We start from the raw sequence: 21109 nt of genomic DNA on the forward strand, positions 1-21109 counted from the left end.
TCGATCCTGGGGTCTCCAGGATCATGCCCTGAGCCAAAGGCAGACGCTCAACCACTGAGCCACCCAGGTGTCCCAGCACATGGTATCTTTAAATGTGCCTTTTAAAAACTTTATAGCATCCCAGCTTATCAGTACGACCATATTGGAGTCTTAGTACATCTTCTATTCTTGTATGTTCCCTCTTGTTTTGGGCTCATGAACCAAATGAAGTCATGTCTCTCTGAATTTTGTGGGAATATCTCTGCCACTCCCGTCCTTGTGTTTGAAAATATTGTGTTTTTGATCACAAACTTGTAGGGCCCCAAAGTAATTTTCTAACCTCCAGTTGTTTCTTGTACAGTGAGTTGGGGACATCCCCAAGGTCCCATGGCTGCTGGTATTTCTAGGGCAGCTGCTACTGCTTCATCAGTAAGTTGGTCAGTGGTTCTCCCTTAGTGTGACCCTGCACTTTGAGTACCTATCCTTAGACCAGCCACGGACAAGAAGATGTTCCATTGCTGGCGGTAGGATCTCAAACTCATTAAGGGATCTGAGATGATTATTGACGTCTAAGTGCCAGAGCTGGCACCCGAATGTGTGGTGTCCCCGAATACATAGTCATTATTGGGGCCTCTTTACCTTCTTTACAGCATGGTTGCAAATGTAGCTAGTTGTGCCTTTTGAGCCAAATCATAAACTCTTTTATATTTCCAAGTCTTCCTCACCTGTTATTTTTAATGTGGCTGGCTTGCGCTGCTTAACAGATAAGGTATATTTTTATGGGGCATAAACACATCATTGCCCTGAAAATATAACCATCCTACGTGGATTACAGGTTCTTGTAATTGTTTCAGAGATTAATGGTTTGAGGATGAAATCCTTTGGGCAGTGGTTGTTATTGATCTGCCCTTGTAAAATCTTTTTCACTGAGAAGGCAGGTGGTTTGGCAGCCTGCCTGGATATGGTTATTCAGTCATCCAATCTTGTACTGAGTTTTAAGTACTCCAAGTAACTTTGCCACATGTCTCTTCTCTCTTCCATGGATTTAAGTTAGTTCAGTAGCTATAATATGACATTTCCTTTAAGGTACCATCTTATTTTGAGATGCATCCCAATTTTAGAGATTGGAGATTTTATTGAAAAAAAAATGGACACAAACATCACTGTGTAAATTTAAGATGTAGTGCATGATGGTTTGATTTACAAATACTGTGAAATACCTTCTAAATAGATCTAGTTGAAATTCATCATCGCATATAGAGACTGTAAGCTTTTAAAATGTATGTTTTGGGATCGATGAAATGTAGTTTTAAGATTGGCACTAGAGATGAAAAGATTGAAGGGCTCCTTGGCATTTATAATTTTGAGTAATTTCTTCACCACTGCTTGTCTGTCGTACATGTGTTGTGGCATGAATTCACTGCAGACTCTTGCTGGCCTACATCACAGCCAGATTGACTGGACTTTCATACAGTCTACTGCTTTTCCTCTGATATACTTAATTTCAAGGATGGCATTGTCATCTCATTCAGTTATACCATTCAGATTTTTAAAATCTTGACCTTCTTAGTATTTTTCTCTCTCTCTCGCTTCCCTCCCCCCACCTGGTTAATTCCTGATCATGTTTTGCTATAGGTCCATGTCCATTTGTCAGCTTTCCCATGTGAATTTAATTCTATTTAAGTATATGTCTTTTAGTGGTAATGCCCCAAAGCCATTCACTTAAATGTAGATCTTTAACATCTGTCATTAAAGACTCCATTTTGCTAACATCTCTGGGTATACCATTACCCTCTGAGCAGTTGAGATGGAGACATATTTCATCCTCTGCTAGCAAATGTGAGCTTTTTTTTTTCTTTTTTTTTTTTTTTTTAATTTTTATTTATTTATTTATTTATGATAGGAACACAGTGAGAGAGAGGCAGAGACACAGGCAGAGGGAGAAGCAAAGCAGGCTCCATGCACCGGGAGCCCGATGTGGGATTCGATCCCGGATCTCCAGGATCGCGCCCTGGGCCAAAGGCAGGCGCCAAACCGCTGCGCCACCCAGGGATCCCAAATGTGAGCTTTTCAATACTATACATCTGGAATTTCCAGGCTTGTAGACAGAGACAGGGTGTGGTACTGTCCACGTGCATTACTGCCTCACAAGGGGTATTTTGTTGTATACAGTTTGTAAAGGCTTACCTGGGAGTTCCAGCTGTATGTCCAGTTGAGTAGAAGCCAGACATCTGTAACTTTGATTTCATGTGGAATCCATGCCCAGGCCTTCCAGGGCTTTAATTGGTGTGAGTACACAGGCCATGGATTTTTAAGTAGCCTCTGTAACTCATTGGTCTTACTAAAATCACCTTGCTGAACCGCTGGCAGTCTTACTTTACTCAGACCCCTACCATTTATTAAGTTTAAAAGTATTCTCTTGAATCCATTTTCTGCTTTGCCTGCCTCATATTTAAATTGGCCTCTAAACCGATACTTTGTTTATCCCTTTGTGGCTCCCTTGATCCAAATTCTCACTTTCCCAAAGCCTTTTCCCTTAGGAGTGGGCTTCATTAGGCTAATTTAATAAGTCCCTGTGTCAGTAGAGGAATCCAGGGACTTTGACGGTTGGTCAGTCATCTTCTGATACATAGGCTGACGTGACCTGGCAAAGTACCAGGATTGATCTTGAGAAAGTGACAGAACCAAAGGATTAGGCCCCTACCGAATCCTAGGCTCTCCATTCTTCACAGAATTGATTGTCCTGCTCTTTTTCCTACCAAGATTATATGTTACCCTGTTCTGACAACCAAAATTTGCTTTTTCCTCACAGTTGGGTACTTCAAATTAGTAGGTGGCAGAGTTCATGGCTTCATATTTTGGGGAACTCCAATTATTCACTCTGAAAAAGTGCCTAGACTTCATCTGGTTGATTTAAGTATCCCCAGATCTTCTAGATATCTGGCAGTCTCTATTCTATCTGGTTTTTCTTCCACATTGGTTGTTGCCCATAAATTTCTCTTGGGTGAGGGAGGGGGAGTGCATCTAAATCTCTTTTTTTTTTAATTAAAAAAAAATTTTTTTTAAATTTTTATTTATTTATGATAGTCACAGAGAGAGAGAGAGAGAGAGGCAGAGACATAGGCAGAGGGAGAAGCAGGCTCCATGCACCGGGAGCCTGATGGGGGATTCGATCCCGGGTCTCCAGGATCGCGCCCTGGGCCAAAGGCAAGCGCCAAACCACTGCGCCACCCAGGGATCCCTCTAAATCTCTTTACAATGTTTGTTATTCAGAACTTTGGGCAGTGGGCCCTGAGATAAATTTCCTAATACATATTCTCTCAAAATTAGCTTTGTTTTTATACTAAAAGGCACTGAATGAATGTTTTAATTATCTGAGGCCACATTGGCTAGATTATTTTTCCTGAGCTTAAACTTGCCCACCAGTACTAATAATAAGCCACTATCATCAGAGGTTAACTGAGTGAATGAGCTGGGTCCTTGGAATCTGAAAGAGCCTAGTAAACATAATTTCATGAAGAATGAAAGACATTGTACTTTAAACCTCTGGCTTCCTTTTTGGTTTCCTTTTTTAAAAAGATTTGTATTTATTTACTTAGGGAGAGAGGGAGACGGGCGGAGACAGGGGCAGAGACATAGACAGAGGGAGAAGCAGGCTCCCTTTAAGTAGCGCAATGTGGAACTCGATCTTGGACCCTGGGATCATGCCCTGAGCTGAAGGCAGATGCTCAACCGCTGGCTGAGCCACACAGGCACCCCAGAACCTCTGACTTCCAAAGCTATTTGTTTATCTGCATGTAAGGATTAGTGATGAAAAGACAAACACCTGAAAAATCTAGATTAATCTAGATTATAATAATTGTAATTTTTAGTACTTTATTTAAAATTACAAATTATGAAAAGACATAAGGCACCAAAAATAACTTGGGCTTAGGCTATTTCTATTTTTTTTGAATCTGAATTCAAAGTAAATTAACTATTTTGTTTTCTTTCCCTCCCTTTTTTTTTAAACTAGGGTTACACATCATTTTGGAATGACTGTATATCATCTGGATTACGTGGCTGTATGTTAATTGAATTAGCACTGAGAGGAAGGTTACAACTAGAGGCTTGTGGAATGAGACGTAAGAGTCTGTTAACAAGAAAGGTAAGAAGAATGCTAAATAACATCTCCCTTTTAAAGAGTTTGCTACCTAAAAACGAAAGTTTCTATTAACAGATTTAAAGAAGTAAAGAGGAGGTTGATTTTAAAGTTAAGACTTTATTGGAAGTCATGTTTCTATGTGTTTTTTGCATTGGTTTCTTGGTTCTTTGTACATAATGACTAATATAATTCATTGTGAGGCTCACTGGCCACTACATCTTACATATTCAGAAAGACTCCAAACTTCATTGCTGCTTCTTAAAGCCACACTTTGGAAAGACTCTACTTAACTTTGTTTTAAAACTCAAAAATGTTACCATGCAAGTTAACTATCCATAGGCTGTTGGGCTTTTTAGCAGAATATGAGTACTTTTTACATCTCTGCCTTCACTACTGTGTAGGACTGTGTAAATAGTTATTTTTGGCTAGTTTTTAGAATTTTGGGGGGAAGATTTTATTTGAGAGAATGAAAAAGAGATCACGAGCAGGGGGAAAGAGCAGAGGGAAAAGCAGACTTCCTATTGAGCAGGGAGCCTGACGTGGGGCTCGATCCCAGGACCCTGGGATCATGACTTGAGCCAAAGGCAGATGCTTAACTGACTGAGCTACCCAAGTGCCCCAACATCTCCATATCTAATTTAATGTTATCTCATCTATAAAGATTTACTAGGGATTAGGTTCCAGGGGTTAGGACATGACACCTCTTGGGGTTGACTTTTCAACTTGCTTTTATTAGTTCTCTTAGTTATTTCTTTTGGCATTTATGTCCATATTATGTCCATATTTGTAAATGAGCTTATACTGCCATCTCTCACTTTTTTAAAAGATTTTATTTTTAAGTAATCTTTATATCCAGCATGTGACTTGAACTCACAATCCCAAGATCAAGAGTCACATGCTCTACCCACTGAGCCAGCCAGGCAACCCTCCCATCTCTTGATAAATCAGTTTGAAATGCTTTTTACTTTTCTATTAGAAAAGATGAGGGAAAAAAAAGTTGAATATTTGTCTTTCTTACCACTTACCTCCATCCCCAACATTCCTAATAGAGTTATGTCATAATTTTTTGTAAAACCATACGATTGTTTTATATTATTATATAAATCCTGTAGAGTTTGGTTATATCCTATGATATTTTCCTTTAAAACAAAAAAAAGATTTTATTTATTAGAAGGAGAGAGCTAGAGAGCACAAACAATGGGGGGTGGGGGGAGACGGACAGAGGGAGAGGGAGAAGCAGGTTCTTCCTTACTGAGCAGAGAGCCAAGCGGGGCTGTATTCCAGGACTCCGGGATCATGACCTGAACTGAAGGCAGACATTGAAGGGCCACCCAGGTATCCCTCAATTTTTTTCTTTAAAGATTTTATTTGTTTGACAGCAAAAGCAGGGGGAGCAGCAGGCAGGGTGAGGGAGAAGCAGGCTCCCTGCTGACCAGAAAGCCTGACAATGGGGCTCGATTCTAGGACCCTGACGGAAGGCAGATGCTTAACCAACTGAGCTTCCCAGATGTTCCTCATTTTTTTATAGTTTTAAAATTTTTCTTTAAAAAAAAAAAAAATCTTTTCTATGTACTTTTTTTTTTTTTTTCTTACATGCTCCCTCAGAGAAAAACTAGCATTATTAGTTTTCAAATGTCCAAATACATAAGGTAACTACATTAGAATTTACCTTGTGCTCCAGTCTGGACTGGTTATGGTTTGGTTCTATTGGGACTTCCTGTCACATTTTATTTTAACTCTCTGTTTTCTGGATCTAATATTTTTTTCATCCTTGTGGGAGGAAAATGTTTTGAGACTTTGTGTGCTTGAAAATTTCTTTACCTCATTTTTATTTGACAGTTTGGGAATAGAATGTTAGATTTCAATTATTTTCCCACGGAAGTTTGAAGTTATTTCCCCATTGTCCTCTAGTATACAGAGTTGCTGTTAATGTCTGGTGCCCTTTTGATTTTCATTCTTTGTGCGATACCTGTTTGCCTGTCTGGAAGCATTTCAGATCTTCTGTTTGTCCCTCGTGTTCTGAAGTTGTATACCTTGATGTGGATCTTTTAAAATTCATTATGTTGTGCTCACTTTGGCAGCACATATATTAAAATTCATTATGCATGGACTCTTTGAGTATAGAAATATTTAGTTTTGGTTTTAGAAAGTTTTCTTTTTTCTTCTTTGCTCTATTTTCTAGAACTCTGTTTGATATGGACTCTTGACTAGTCCTTTTTTTCTTTCTGTTTCTTAATTTCCTAGCTTTATTAAGATATAATTGGCATTCTCTTGGCCTCTCTCTCTCTCTCTCTTTTTTTTTTTTTTTTTGAAGCCCTCTCTTGAATTTTCTGTGTGGTTCTAATATTTTTGATTTCCAGGAGCCTTTTTTTTTTAATCATGACCTCTTGTTTCATGGATGTAATTTTCTTTTTAAATTTCTAATAATATTATGGTTCTTTTGAAAATTTCTTTTATCTGTTTCTTCAAGTTATTTTCTATCTTGGTTTCTTTGGTATTGAAGGTTTTCTTTCAGTGTCTTGTCATTCTTGGTTAACTGTTCATATTTAAGAATGAGGTGCCACTCTAAGATGAAATACACTAAATAGAAATTAAAGGTGTGGGAAGGGCATATTTACTAGTGGGCCACACATTGCTGAATTTTATTAAGGGCTTTAGAGCTACTCTGAGGCATTGAAGAGTTTTAAGCAGAAACCGTGAGAGATCATGATAAGATTTGCTCTTTAGAAAGATAAGTGAGAATGGATTGAAAAGGGCTACAACTAGTTTGGGGAAACTAGTTAGTTAGGAAACTTAATCCGAGTGAGAGATAAAGATAATAATTGAAGAGGTGATGGAGAAGAGTAGTCCATCTGCGAGAGATGGAGGGGACAGAATTTCATAAGAAAGATCTGCCTATACCCAGGTTATTGTGACCGGATACAACATGTGTCTCCAAGTGGGTCTGAGGTGGATGTTGAGGCCAGATTGCAGTGAATTTAAGGAGTAAGTGGGAGGTCAGAACAGGTGGCGTGTCCACATTATATAAGCAAACAACTTTTTTCTGCGAAGTTTCTCCTTTTTTCTTGCTCTCTCTGACCGCTTAGTAAAAGCATGGTCCAGAGTAGTACCATCCAATAGAACTTTCTGTGATGATGAAAATGTTGTATATCTGCCAACACCATAGCCACTAGCCCCATGTGTCTGTGAGCTAGACACTTGAAATGTGGCAAGTGAGATTGAGACATGTAAGTAAAAACACACTGGATTTTAAAAAATTTAAAAATTGGAAATTTTTAAATGGAAAAAGAATGTAGAATATCTCAACTTAAAAATATTACATGTTAATATTTTGGCTAATAGTGGGTTAAATATCTGAAAATTAATTCCACTCATTTCTTTTCCTTTTTAATGTAACTGCAAATATTTAAAAAGAGATTTGTGGCTTGCATTTTTGTTCTAATTATATTTCTGTTGGGTCACGCTTTCTCAGAGACATATCGTTGTATATTTTTTAGCCTTTCAGAAGATTGAGCAGAAATATGAAGGATACATGTTGAGGACAAGTTTAAGGGAGAACTGCTGCATTTAAAAAATATTATTAAATTTTATGACATTTTAATAGCTAACATAAAGTTAATGTAACAGATTAAAGTTTGATATTACGGAATTTCAACTAGAAATTTGTTGCTTAGCCAAGAACCCAGTGAAGGCTGCAGAAATTTAATACTTGGCTAAAGCAGTATATGACATTTTCTTCCCTCATTTCCCACCTCTGTATTTTTCCTTTGTATTTTTCCACTGTTAGATGGATTCTGTACCTGTCTTAGCTTTAAAAAGTTTTGTAGTGTTTAAAAATTTTGTTACCAAACCTTTTGGTATTTTCAAGGTTTTTGCTAGTTGTCACATTTTGAAAAAAATTTTTCACCCCCAAATTATATTTAATATTTAAATTTTTGTTTTTCATTGTGGTATAAGCTTTGAGGAGCCAAGTCTTATTTAATTTTTAATTCTAATTGGTTAGCCAGTTGTTTCAGTAATACCTATTGAAAAATTCATTTCTCCACTGCTGGAAAATGCCACCTTTATCATATATTGAATTGACTATATAATTGTATATAATTTTGTTTTTGTAAGTAATAAATGTTTAAAAAAATGAGTTTCTTGATTAAATAGCCCAAAGTTAGCAATGAAAAGAATTAACAGTGAGTAAAAACTGTTCTAGCCTTTTGCTTTACTAATTCTTGCACAGGAACTTTATTTTCATTCATTATTGTGCCAAATCTGGTTAGGTTAAATATTGGATTTCTTTTCTTTTTTTTTTTTTTTTTTTTTTTTTTTTTATGATAGTCACAGAGAGAGAGAGAGGCAGAGTCATAGGCAGAGGGAGAAGCAGGCTCCATGCACCAGGAGCCCGACGTGGGACTCAATCCCGGGTCTCCAGGATCGCGCCCTGGGCCAAAGGCAGGCGCTAAACCACTGCGCCACCCAGGGATCCCTTTCTTTTTTTTTTTTAATGTTGTATTTCTTAATAGAGAATTTAAAATCTGAACCTTGACACTAGGGGCTTTAAGTGTAATGAATTGAACTATTTGTATAATTGTTTAAGTTTTTCATTTAAAGAGATGAAGTCAGAAGAATGAATTAGTGAATCATTTCATTCTTATTGCTTACATTTTAGGTGATCTGTAAGTCAGATGCTCCAACAGGGGATGTTCTTCTTGATGAAGCTCTAAAGCATGTTAAGGAGACTCAACCTCCAGAAACGGTCCAGAACTGGATTGAATTACTTAGTGGTAAGCTTTTGTGTATAAACTAAAAGCTGAATTCTGTTTAAAAGACTTGTAAAAGTTTAAAATCCTTTTGAGAGGAACTTACACAAAATGGCCAAAAGCTTGTTTATTTAAGCAGACTTGAAAGTTATTAGTCACCAAATGGAGAAACTAGTGGTTTTAAAAATTTCACCCCCTTTTAACAAGACTGAGCAGTTAGATGTTGAGTAAAACATAATATTCTTCCTTAGGACTTCTACCATTCTTTATCAAAATTACCTCAAGCTACCTTGCACTGGGTAGACTAAGTTCAGCTGTGCTAACAACCAACCCTCAAACCTCAGTGGCTTCTAACAGATGATTTCTTACTCATGTTATACGTAGTCACAGGCTACCTCATCTCACTTGGGTAGCTAGGCAGGCAGAAGAGCTGCCGCCATCTGGAGCGCTGGCTGTCACTGTCATAAAGGAAGAATAGCATAGCCAATCACTCAGGCTTGTCATTTTGCTTTCATAAAGGATGTGTGGTTCTGGTTTTGTTGGTCAGAGCAGGTCACATGGCCTTCCCTAACTTTAAGGAGACAGGACAGTGCAGCCTAGGAAGAGAACCTGAAATACTTGGTTGACAGCCCTGGTGACTACTGCATTTACATTAAAGTTAGTTGTGTATTTGCCTAATCTAGGTAAGAGAGCTTTGAGTATCAGTCATAAATTCTCTTGCTGTTCCTCTTTACCATTACATAAAACATCACTTCTGCATACAGGTATTATTTCATGTTCAAGCATATTACTCTTTAACTTTTAAGAGCATTTGGATTTTGTTAGATTGGTAACTAATGTCATTTTTTTCACTTACAGTTTTTTTTTTTTTCTTAACTTTCTAAAAATAATCCTATCGTAAGAATGTTCTCTCAGTAAAAGATTTTGAGTTTTGCATCTTTGTTTACTTAAAAATTGGATACACATACTCCATTCTTAGCTAAAAGGCAATAGTGGGCACTTCACACTTCTGGCAGTGTTCGTTCATTCTTCTTACTGATAGGAAACAGACTTATTCACAAGGTAGTTTTGATTAACTTTGTGAATTTGTTTTTTCTTTTGGCCTTCCTCTTGTAGATCTTCTAATAAAGATTCTTTTTACTTTATTGAGTAAGAGAAACTTGAACTCAACCCCTATTCCCCATTGGTGCTTGTGATATTGGTATTACGTTCAATTACAATTTCTTTTGCAGGAGTCTTTCAAGATTACTTTGCCTATGTGATCAGGATTTGTTTGGTTTAAACTAAATTCTTGCTTAGCACCTACCATCACTATATGTCGCATTGCCCAGCATGTTGTCAACCCTCTTTGGGTTAGCCTTACACTTAATTAAGCCTTTTGGTGACATATGGCCATTTAGCAGAGACTCAGTGAGGGTCTTAACATTAACTCCATATGTTAAGTATTAGCAGAAACTTTTTCAGGAAAAAATAGAAGTGATAATAAATTCTTACTGTTCCCTGATGGGATCATTTTTTAGAAATATTTTTTTTTATTTATTTGAGAAAGAGTGAGTGAATGAGAGAGAACATGAGCTTGGGGGGTGGGGCGTGGCACAGAGTGGGAGGGAGAAGTAGACTCCTTATTGTGCAGGGAGCCTGATACGGGGCTTCACCCTGGCACTCTAGTAACATGACCTGAGCTGAAGGCAAACCCTTGACTGACTGAGCGCCAGGTGCCCTGATGGATCATTTTGTATTTTCTCTGGAGATCACCTAAGCAGTCTTCGGGTCATGCTCATGTTGGCCCATTATCACTTCTGGTAGTGCAAATTAGGATTTGTAGTTGAGGTCTCAACTGGCTAAAGGAAGGTTTTTCAAAGTTGTAGTTAATTTTTTTGGCAGGCAGGTCAGAGTGGTGTTCTTTTATGGAATGTAGTTGGGTCCTGCATTAATGTTAATGTTATTGATACCCACTTTAGTGCTGTTTAGCACCGTGGAGATGTTTTCAGACCCTTCATTCATCAGCAGTCTTTTTATATAAACTTACATCATACATGCTAATGGCACATTTGGGATTTGTTTTACTAATTTGTCTTAGACAACCAGATTTCCTTTGCCATTTTATGTATCTGTCCTGCACATATGGTACTCAAGGACTATGTAATGCAAGTATGACATGCAGGGAGATTAACTCTCAGCATATAAGGTGGCTGTAACTTGTCTAGGATTCTATAAATGATTGAACCAAGTTGGGCTGTTGTGCTGTTCTCACCTGATTGAAGAGTGGAAAGATGGCAGAAGTCTATAAGATTTTCTTAGAAGTATTTCAATATACTTAAGATTTTGTTTTACAAAATCTTTATAAAAAGTTATCTCATGGTACCTTATACTGGATAAGCTAATAAGTTAAGCTGTGGAAACAAGCAACCCCAAAGCCTTAGAAGCCTTAGGACTTCTCACCCATGCTAGGAGTCCATCACAGGCTATTTCATTCTTAATAAATGATTCTGTGTGTCCATTTGGATTCACAATTCAGTGTGTCCATATTTGGGTAGACTGAGGCTAAGACTTAGAACAGTTTTCAAAAAGCAGTATCATGTGAAGTTTAGGATGGCCATAAATGCTAGAATGTCACCTATGGCATCTTGGTCATGTGTCCTTGATGTATAATAGGAATGACCTGTAATTTCGGCTAAAAGTAGGGAATCCAGAATGAGAAAAGAGGGGGAAAAAAAAAAGTACATTTCTTTTAAATTAAGAAAGCATCTCCTTTCTGCCTATTGAAAGTACTGGTAGCTTGCTGATTTTTTTTTTTTTTTTTTTTAAACACACACAACATAGCATTTACCATTTTGACTTTTTAAAAAATGTTCAGTTCTGCAGCTGGCTTGTTGAATTTTAAGTTGCTTCCAAGTGATGAGGAGTTTCAGATACCAGTTACTGCAGCTATACTGACCCAGGTGCTGTGAAACTCGAAGTGCTCCCATACTGTGAAAGCATCTTAAAGTCCATTTGGGGAACAGTTGTGTATTTGTAATAATTTGATAACAGATTAGAGTTTAACAATATGGTTCTCTGAAAGTGCAGTAGCTCAGAGAAAAGAGAAATCAATCCTTGGAAGCTTTAGTAGTTGGAGGAGGAAGCAGAACTTGGCTTAGGTCTTTTTGAAGGGTGAGAATGAGACAAAAGAAGGATGTGCTCTTGTTCAGAGGGGCTAGAGGGAGTGGTAAAGCTGGTGGACCTGTCTGACTTCGTGCAGCTAAGTCTGGGATTGCTTCTCGGTTGTCAGAAGTGTGGTACTGTGCTGTATCATTGGGGGATATGTACAGAGGACGTTAGAGTCTATGTGCAGAAGAAGAGCTTGTTGGTCTGGTGGTTACCTCTGAGGCAGAGAAGGTGCACAGGGTTCCGTAAAGTATCTGACAGAGGGTTCTTGTATACTTGAGGTGGGGGTACTCAGCGGTTCATATTACTATTATTTACGCTATATATATATTTTTTCTCGCTATATATTTATACGCTAAATCTACCAATATATTTTAAGCATTTATATATCTCACTAATTTAAAAATTAACAAATATATATTTGAGGCAAAGACTACTTCTTACTGGGTTTTTTTTTTTTTGGACTACTTACTGTTTTTAATAAGTTTTTGACTTTCTTAAATTTTGACATGTAGTTAATCAGTTTGGTCACAAGGCGTCACTAGACTGCCAGATTTATGAACAAAGCTGCTTTTGGTTTTGTAACACATGTCAAGGAATATCAAAGTTTTTTTGCAGCAGGATTATTAAGGTACCTGTCAGTATGTCATTTTCATTGAAGTAATTGTTGGGCAGTGGACATAAATAACCTTTTCTTCTCTGCAAATACTTCTCACAATTTCCTTTACAAAAAAGTGAACTACAAATACTTTCTATACATTTTAATTTGCTTGTATAACTATAAAATCTTTTCACATCTTGAATAATTTAGGAACTGGGGAGTAACAATATGGATCACAGTAACATCTTTCAATCTAGAGTTTTGAACACTTAAGTTATCAGGCATTTATTACAACATATTTAAAAGGTATCTGATACTCTGCTTAAATTGAAGCAGCTAAATCTTTGGTAGCTGTGATAGTTTAAACCTTTATTGTATATTCATTCATCTGTCTAACTCCCATCCCAATTTATACTAGTCTTAAGTATGTTAATTTCAGGAGTGACTTTATTCTTTGGATTTAGCTTAATTTATTATTTTTTAAAACAAAAACAGCGAGTCGCCTGGGTGACTCAGCAGTTCAGTGTCTGCCTTTGGCTCAGGGCGTGATCCTGGGGTACTGGGATTGAGTCCCACATCAGGCTTCCTGCATGGAGCCTGCTTCTCCCTTGGCCTGTGTCTCTGCCTCTCTGTGTGTCTTTCATGAATAAATAAATAAAATCTTTAAAAAAAGAAAAAATAAAACAAAAACAAATGCCAGGACGCTAATACACTTTCACTTTCAGTTATTTCTTTTCTTTTCTTTTTTTTTTTTAAGATTTATTTATTTATTCATGAGAGACACAGGCAGAGGGAGAAGCAGGTTCTTCGCAGGAGCCCGATGTGGGACTGGATCCCAGATCCTGGGATCACGACCTGAGCCGAAGGCAGCCGCCCAACCGCTGAGCCACCTAGACGTCCCTCCCTCAGTTATTTCATTGTACCTTTTTTGGGGGTGTCCAGAATAGTATTAAACAACATCTGCATATTACCCACATCGTTTCAGCCTTCCGCATATGATATTTCTTCATGTTTTAAAGTATCGGAGGAGGGATCCCTGGGTGGCGCAGCGGTTTGGTGCCTGCCTTTGGCCCAGGGCGCGATCCTGGAGATCCGGGATTGAATCCCACGTCGGGCTCCCGGTGCATGGAGCCTGCTTCTCCCTCTGCCTGTGTCTCTGCCTCTCTCTCTCTCTCACTGTGTGCCTATCATAAATAAATAAAAAAAAGTTAAAAAAAAATGAAAAAAAAAAGTATCGGAGGAGGTCTGAGTAACATTTGTATTAGAGTGAGCTGGTGAGATTTCCCCTTTTGAGGGAGTTGCTGCAAAGGGAGATGGTATCTGAGCCCCTTTTTGTTATTTCCTCTGGGGAAGAAACTAGCCCATAAGAAGGTCTGATGTAAGTGGAATGCCTTATTTGAAGGTGCTCCTGTGTTTGGGCTCTTCTCATTTTTAGTAGCAACGCTAAATTGTGGGTTAGCATATTTTGGAATTGAGAAATTTCTCATAGGAACTTTGTAATCATTACTTGTTCATTGATTGTAATATATAATAAGATTTAATTATAGATACAGTGTGGATAAACCTTAGTATGACTTTAGTACAATAAAGAGCAAGTTTGTAAATTGCTAATCCTATTGATTTCCCATGAGAAAAAAAACATTATATACCCGCATTAGAGGGATTTTGTTTTTAGGTCTGCAGAGAGAAGTTTAACTGTGGATTTCTCAGAAGTTAATCCCCACCCCCACCCCATTTTTGAAACTAGATAGCCAAGATATTCTCTGAGGGATGGAATACCCTTCTGTTTGACTAGTGAGCTGCCAGGGAAAGGTACTTCTTTGATCATTGACAAATTATTATAAGCATAATTAATTAATTTTAAAGTTGAACTATAATTTTTATGGGCTTTTACATAAATATGCTGTTATTTTGTTTGCTTAAATTTCCAAAAGTCAGAAGGCAGTTAGAAAACACAACCTAGCTAATTCTAGCTGAGTGTAGTAGGCTTCCTACCATGTGCCAATGATATTAGAAAACACAAACCCCAAACTGGTGAAAGGTACAGCAGACAGGTATTTGTTGGGGAGATAGTGGATTGGTACAACACTTAAAAAATGGAAATTGTAGCACCTGTGTCCAGGGCTCATTAAATTCTGCAAGTAATTGCTGCCCATTCACTTTGTTTCTTTTGCCTGTAATGGAGGCTTGCTGGCCTCCTCTCCTTCTCCTCTCTCTTTTTTCTCCCTCTCCTCTCCCCTCGCCTCCCTGATCGATCGATCTATCATCTATCTATCATCTATCTATCTATCTATCTATCTATCTATCTATCTATCTATCTATCTTATCTATCGAGAGTGAGCAAGGTGGGGAGGGGCAGAGGGAGAAACAGACTCCCTGCTGAGTCGGGAGCTTATTCAGGGATCAACTCTGGGCTTGATCCCAAGACCCTGAGATCATGGCCTGAGCCAAAGGCAGACACTTAAGTGACTGAGCCACCCAGGTGCCTCTCCTCTTTCTTTCATAGGATGTTGAATCCTGTGGGATTTCGAGATTTGGCTTGAAAGTTCTTTCTCCTGTAACTTGCCTAGTAATGCCCCCTTACATCACCCAGATAATTTCTTACTCCCTTGGGCTCCTTGTTCATACTGTTTTTATGGTCATACACATCTTAGTCTTGCCAGGATAATTAATTATATTAATGAATGTTTCCCTCACCCGATTTAAAATTTTTTCAGTTAGAAATGTCTTAACTTATGTTCATATTCTTAGTACCTAATTTGATTTTTTTAGACCATTGTGAATACATTAAATTCTATCAGAGTGCTGATTCTGTACGTGGATAAATAATAGCTAACATTTGTTGAGTGTTAACTACGTATGAGGCTCTGTTCTAAGAACTTGATTTGTCTTTAACTCATTTAATCCTCATAATAACCTGATGGGGTGGGTAGAGTTGTTATCTTGACTTTACAGATGAGGAAACAGAGGAATGGAGAAGTTAAGAAACCTTGCCCAGGGTCGCACAGCTAGAACATGACCAAGTTGGAATTCAGATCTAACCAGTCTGGCTCCAGAGCTTGCCTGTTATAACCAGTTATGTAATAATGCTTCATCAAGTAACTTTTAATAATTTCTTATCATTGAATATAGGTATGGGCTTGTTTAACACTAGAAATTGAAATAAATAGAATTTCATTTCTTAATGAGTTACATTTTTCTTTTATACTGTTAGGTTTTAAAATAGGGTCCCAAATATATTTCTTCCCTTTTTTAAGGTTACCAAGGAAATTGAATGCAATGATTGTTTTTCTTTTGTGGAAACTGATTTGCTAGGGTTTTTATGAAAAATATTATTTTTGGGGATCCCTGGGTGGCGCAGCGGTTTAGCGCCTGCCTTTGGCCCAGGGCGCGATCCTGGAGACCCGGGATCGAGTCCCACGTCGGGGTCCCGGTGCATGGAGCCTGCTTCTCCCTCTGCCTGTGTCTCTGCCTCTCTCTCTCTGTGTGACTATCAAATAAATAAAAATTAAAAAAAAATTTTTTTAATGCAGGAGGTGATTTTAATTTAATAATTCATGGTACCGATCCTTCATTATTTGAGGTTTTTTTCAAATCCCTAGTTTTTTGGAGTGAATCACAAAATGCAAAGTGGCACTTCCAGATCATTTATTCTTTTAAAAGAACAGCTCTTATTTTCTCTTCATTGCATTTATGGTTTCCTTTAAATTATTTAGATATTTATAATAGCTGTTTTATAGTTCTTGTCTACTAATTCTGTCCCCTGTCATTTCTGGGTCATGTCAGATTTGGTTCATTGTTGCTGAAGTTTCCCCCCCTTGGTTTGAGTCACATTTTTGCAGGGCTAATAATTTTTATTGGTTGTTGGACATTGTGCTGTGTTGTTGAGTGTTGGATTCTGTTTTTCTTTAAAGAGTGTTGAAATTTGTTTTGGTAGGTAATTAAGTTACATGTGGATCACTGTTTTTAAGCTTTATTAGGCCAGGTCTGGAACAGTCTTTTCTCAAGGGCTAATTTAGGCCTCTTCCTAAGGTGTGATCCTTTTGGAGTCCCTTCTGAATACCCTGAGTGGTCAGTGAGAGCTTTACACTCCGTCTGCTTTGGCACTCAAATTTGCCCCAGCCCCGAGTGAAGCCTTAGAGTTGTTCAGCTTACAGCTTTGAGGTAGTTTTTCTTTGCCTAGCCTTGCAGAGTTACTTACCTTAACTTGTGTGGCTTTGTTTTCAGATATACTCAAAAGAACATCATACAGATTTCTAGAGCTCTAGTTCTGCATAGCTCCCTCTTTTCTAGTACTCTGCCTTTGTATTTTAGCTGCCTTAGCTTTCTGGAACTCTGGTCCTCTGTACTTTTTAAATTTTAAAATTTGAATTAAAAATTTTGTTTCTGCCTGTTTAAACACAGTATTATCCCTGTACTCTGTTTTTGAGGTCTCCTTTCCTGCTTTGCTGCCTGGTATGTGCTTTTAGATAGTAAATTTGGGCAGTAGTGTGGCTCACTTAGGTTTTACTAAAGGGTCACAGCTTAGGACTACCTTTGACTAGCATTAGAAAACAGTTGTTTCATATATTTTCGTATACTTTATCCAGGTTTCTATTTGTGTAAGATCAGTAGTCTAATTATATAAGTCCAGGACTGATTACTCTTACCATAGCCATATTCTTTAGTCATATGGTAAAATACTCTTGTTTATGGCCAACTGAATAGTATATTTCAAGGTAGCACTGTTCACTAGAACTTTCTATGATGATGGCAGTATTCTGTTTCTATGCTGTCCAGTCAGTAAACACTAGCCATACATGGCTGTTGAGCCTTTTGGCACATGGCTAGTACAACTGAAGAACTGAATTTTTTTTATTGATTTAAATTTCATAGCCCCTTGTAGTTAGTGGTTAGACCAATATAGTTGTTTTCTCTCAGTATTATAAAATTCAGCCTTATAGCTGTTGCATATAAGTGCCTGTGTTTGATCTTTAATGTGTTCTACTTTAGAGAATTGCTATCATATATATTTTTTTTTAACTAAAAAAAATAGTTACATGTTCCTTGGAGATCATTTGGAAAATACAGAAAGTACAAAAAAGAAAATTTGTCACACATAATCCCGGAGAAAACCAAGGTTAATATTTTGATACGTTTCCTTCCAGTCTTCTGTAGAGAAAAGAATTATCTTAGTGAAAATTGTTTGCTTTTATTTTAAATATTTCTGTTTTGAAAGGAAATGTGCATAGGCAACAAGATTAAAATAGTGAAAATGTTTTTTCGTTCTAGAGTTAGCTTTATATTATTTGTCATCAAAGAATAGCATGTCTAAACTAGGCTTTCCTAGCTTTGTAGATTGGGCATATGTAGCAGTTTCTGGAATAGCATATTAATCAGGAAACTTTTTTTCTTTTGTGTTATGTTGCACATTGGTGTTCTAATAGAAACATTTTGCCATGTCTGCTTTTTGACAACAGCTGAAGAGAGGCCAAATATATTTAAGTTAGCTTATTTCCACATTAGGGTAACTGGTTTGAAGACTGCTTTTAGGTTGGTTCTTTAAGTGTTGTGCCTGAAAATGTGCCAGGTGGTTAGAATCTGAAGACTTGGCCCTCAAGGGCTCATGGTTTAGTTGGCAAGAAAAGTAGTTGGGTTTTCTTCTATTTCTTTAAAGGCGGGAAAATACCCAAGTTCTATTGTTTAATAGTACATTTTATAAAATAAGCAGAGACAGTACCTATCATTTCTAACTTCTGAAATCTTTTGTTTAGGCGAGACCTGGAATCCATTAAAATTGCATTATCAATTGAGAAACGTGCGGGAACGGTTAGCTAAAAACCTGGTAGAGAAGGGCGTATTGACCACAGAGAAACAGAACTTCCTACTTTTTGACATGACGACACATCCCCTCACCAACAACAATATTAAGCAGCGCCTCATCAAGAAGGTACAGGAAGCTGTTCTTGACAAATGGGTGAATGACCCTCACCGCATGGACAAGCGCTTGCTGGCCCTCATTTACCTGGCACACGCCTCCGACGTCCTGGAGAATGCTTTCGCCCCCCTTCTGGACGAGCAGTACGATTTAGCCACCAAGAGAGTGCGGCAGCTCCTTGACTTAGACCCTGAGGTGGAATGTCTGAAGGCCAACACCAACGAGGTCCTGTGGGCAGTGGTGGCAGCGTTCACCAAGTAGCGGCTCAGAGTGAAGTCCCTTCCTCTCATGTAAACCAGTAGTTTTTCTTCTATTGACTTCTGGTTTTCTGCAATTTGTATTTTCCACAGTATAATTGGCTTTTGTTTTAGGAAATGGTGGATGGCTTTTTCTTTTTTGTATGTATGCAGGATTCTGCTGGTACGAGAGGCCTTCCTCTTTCTGTTAAAAAAAAAAAAAAGTTTTACTGCCATATTGGCAATCCATTCCTTGTTGCCATTCTCACTGTTAACCTGTTTTGGGTTTCTGGTATGCTTTGACTTTCAAAGTAACTCCAGTCTCCTCACATGCACATCTTTTGGATTATCTCAGGTTGAGTTTTTCCCACATGTGCATGTACATCTAGCATTCTGCCTACAATTCAGACAGAAGTCACAAAAAGGCCTTTAACTCACCAAAGGTAAATATCTGTATCTATTAGGACATTTTATACATAGACCTCAGTTGAGATGTATACTTAGCAAAATTATTTTTAAATTGAAACAACACAGTAAATAATATAAAATGCCCCTTGGATTTTGTTTCCCATGTAAATCTATTGTATTATTACACTTGTTGTAATTTTAACTATTAAATCATAAAGGTCCAATTGTTTCACAAAGCCAGTTTGGGATGGGCTGCATTCCAGTTATGCTGTATATAGTTTGAATTATATATAAATTGCCCCTTCTGGCCACTCCTGCCTCCATCTTAGTATTTTGCAAGATTTAATTAGTTGTACACCTGGTGCCCCTCACTTGCTTCCGTCAATATTGTTTGATGACAAAACAGACCTCTCATCATTGAAGGAAAGAGAAAAGATGTGTTTGGTCCCAAGAGTTTTTGAGCTGTGCCGTTCATGGTACTCTTTGCCTATGCATCTCCTTTTGGAATTATTTTTGGTCTTAACTGTTTTTTATCATTTCTGTAGGGAAGAGGCTTGTGACCAGTACTAATCTTGAGTACAGTTTTTTTTTTTTTTTTCTGTCCACAAGTAAATTAATGTCTGCTTTTAAATGTCATTTATCTACTTACACTTTCTTGGGGGAAAAAAATCAAATGTCAATTTTAGCAGATGTTGCATGTAAATTGTTAGCAAGTAATGACTACAACTCAGATGATTAAGAATTTTGTAACAGAAAGCTCTGCTATGTTTTAATTTTTATATACAATTATGATGATTAGCACATTGTAAGAATATAAACCTTTGCTTTTTAAAGTTTATTTTTACTATTTCTTTATCACTGTTTATGGTATCAGCATTGGTTTCATAATGTAAATACTATATATTGAACAAATTAAAATGTCAAATTTTTTATTACCATAGTTCATGTTAATAGTGGGGCTTTCAGGTGTTTAGAGATTTTTTTGGTTAACATTCAATGCAAAAGTACTAGATGGTGTTATAACTTTAGAATTGAATTTTAAGGGATTCCCTAATATGTATACTATCTTTTTATCTGAAGTAATAAATAAACTATGATCTTGAAAGTGCCTGAATCAGAGCAAGCATGTCATTTGTATTTTTGTATTCCACCATACTTTTCTTTCTAATTAAGTTTTACTTAGCCTTAGTGTAGTGTGGCAATGTTCCAGTGCAGGGTTCTAGCAGAGTTGCTCCTGTAGGACTGGATAGTAAATACGGAGGCTTTGTGAGCCATATGTGATGTCACAACTGCTTCACTCTGCTGAATGAGAGCTGCCATGGACAGTACAAATCAATGGGAGGGCTGTGTCCTGATAAAAGTTTTATGTAATAAATTACATAAATTTATTTATGTCTGTTACCAAACAGACACTGACCATTGGTAATCGTTTGCCAGGCTCTGTGGTTTTTGTTTTTCTTTTTTTTGTTTTGTTTTGATTTGTTTTTAAGTAGGATCCATGCCCAGCATGGAGCCCAATGTGGGGCTTGAACTAATGACCCTAAGATTGAAACCAAGAGTTGGATGCTTAACCAACTGAGCCACCCAGGTGCCCCATATATTCAAGCCCCATGCACGTTGGGTATAGAGATTACTAAAAAAACATAAGTAAACTTAAAATACAAGTGTTCCTCCCCCCCCCCCCCCCCCCGCCCCCCGTAATCTTTATATCCAGCTCAGGACACTGAGCTCAAGGGTCACATGCTCTATTGACTGAGCCAGTCAGGCACCCCCTTGCCAGGCTCTGTTTTTAATGCGTGGAAGAAAGACAAATTTTCTGTCCTTCAAGATAACCTCCTTTACCTCCCAAAATGACATTACTGGTGGTAATTAAGTATGAAAACTGTTAATTTATTGTTTCTTTCCATAAAGTGGATATTCAACTGA

At 37.6% G+C, this 21109-nt stretch overlaps 1 protein-coding gene across 1 annotated transcript in view; it reads left to right on the forward strand.

Moving 5' to 3' along the window:
• Window positions 1-20297, forward strand: part of GOLPH3 (golgi phosphoprotein 3) — a 54282-nt gene extending 33985 nt beyond the window's left edge. The window contains exons 2-4 of the mRNA XM_072757130.1: window positions 3995-4126; window positions 8784-8898; window positions 18376-20297. Coding sequence (XP_072613231.1) covers window positions 3995-4126; window positions 8784-8898; window positions 18376-18800 — 672 coding nt within the window. The 3' untranslated portion in view covers window positions 18801-20297. The remainder of the gene's footprint in view (window positions 1-3994; window positions 4127-8783; window positions 8899-18375) is intronic.
• The last annotated feature ends 812 nt before the right edge of the window (window positions 20298-21109 follow it).

This window comes from Vulpes vulpes, chromosome 4 (assembly GCF_048418805.1).
Source record: "Vulpes vulpes isolate BD-2025 chromosome 4, VulVul3, whole genome shotgun sequence".
NCBI lineage: Eukaryota > Metazoa > Chordata > Mammalia > Carnivora > Canidae > Vulpes > Vulpes vulpes.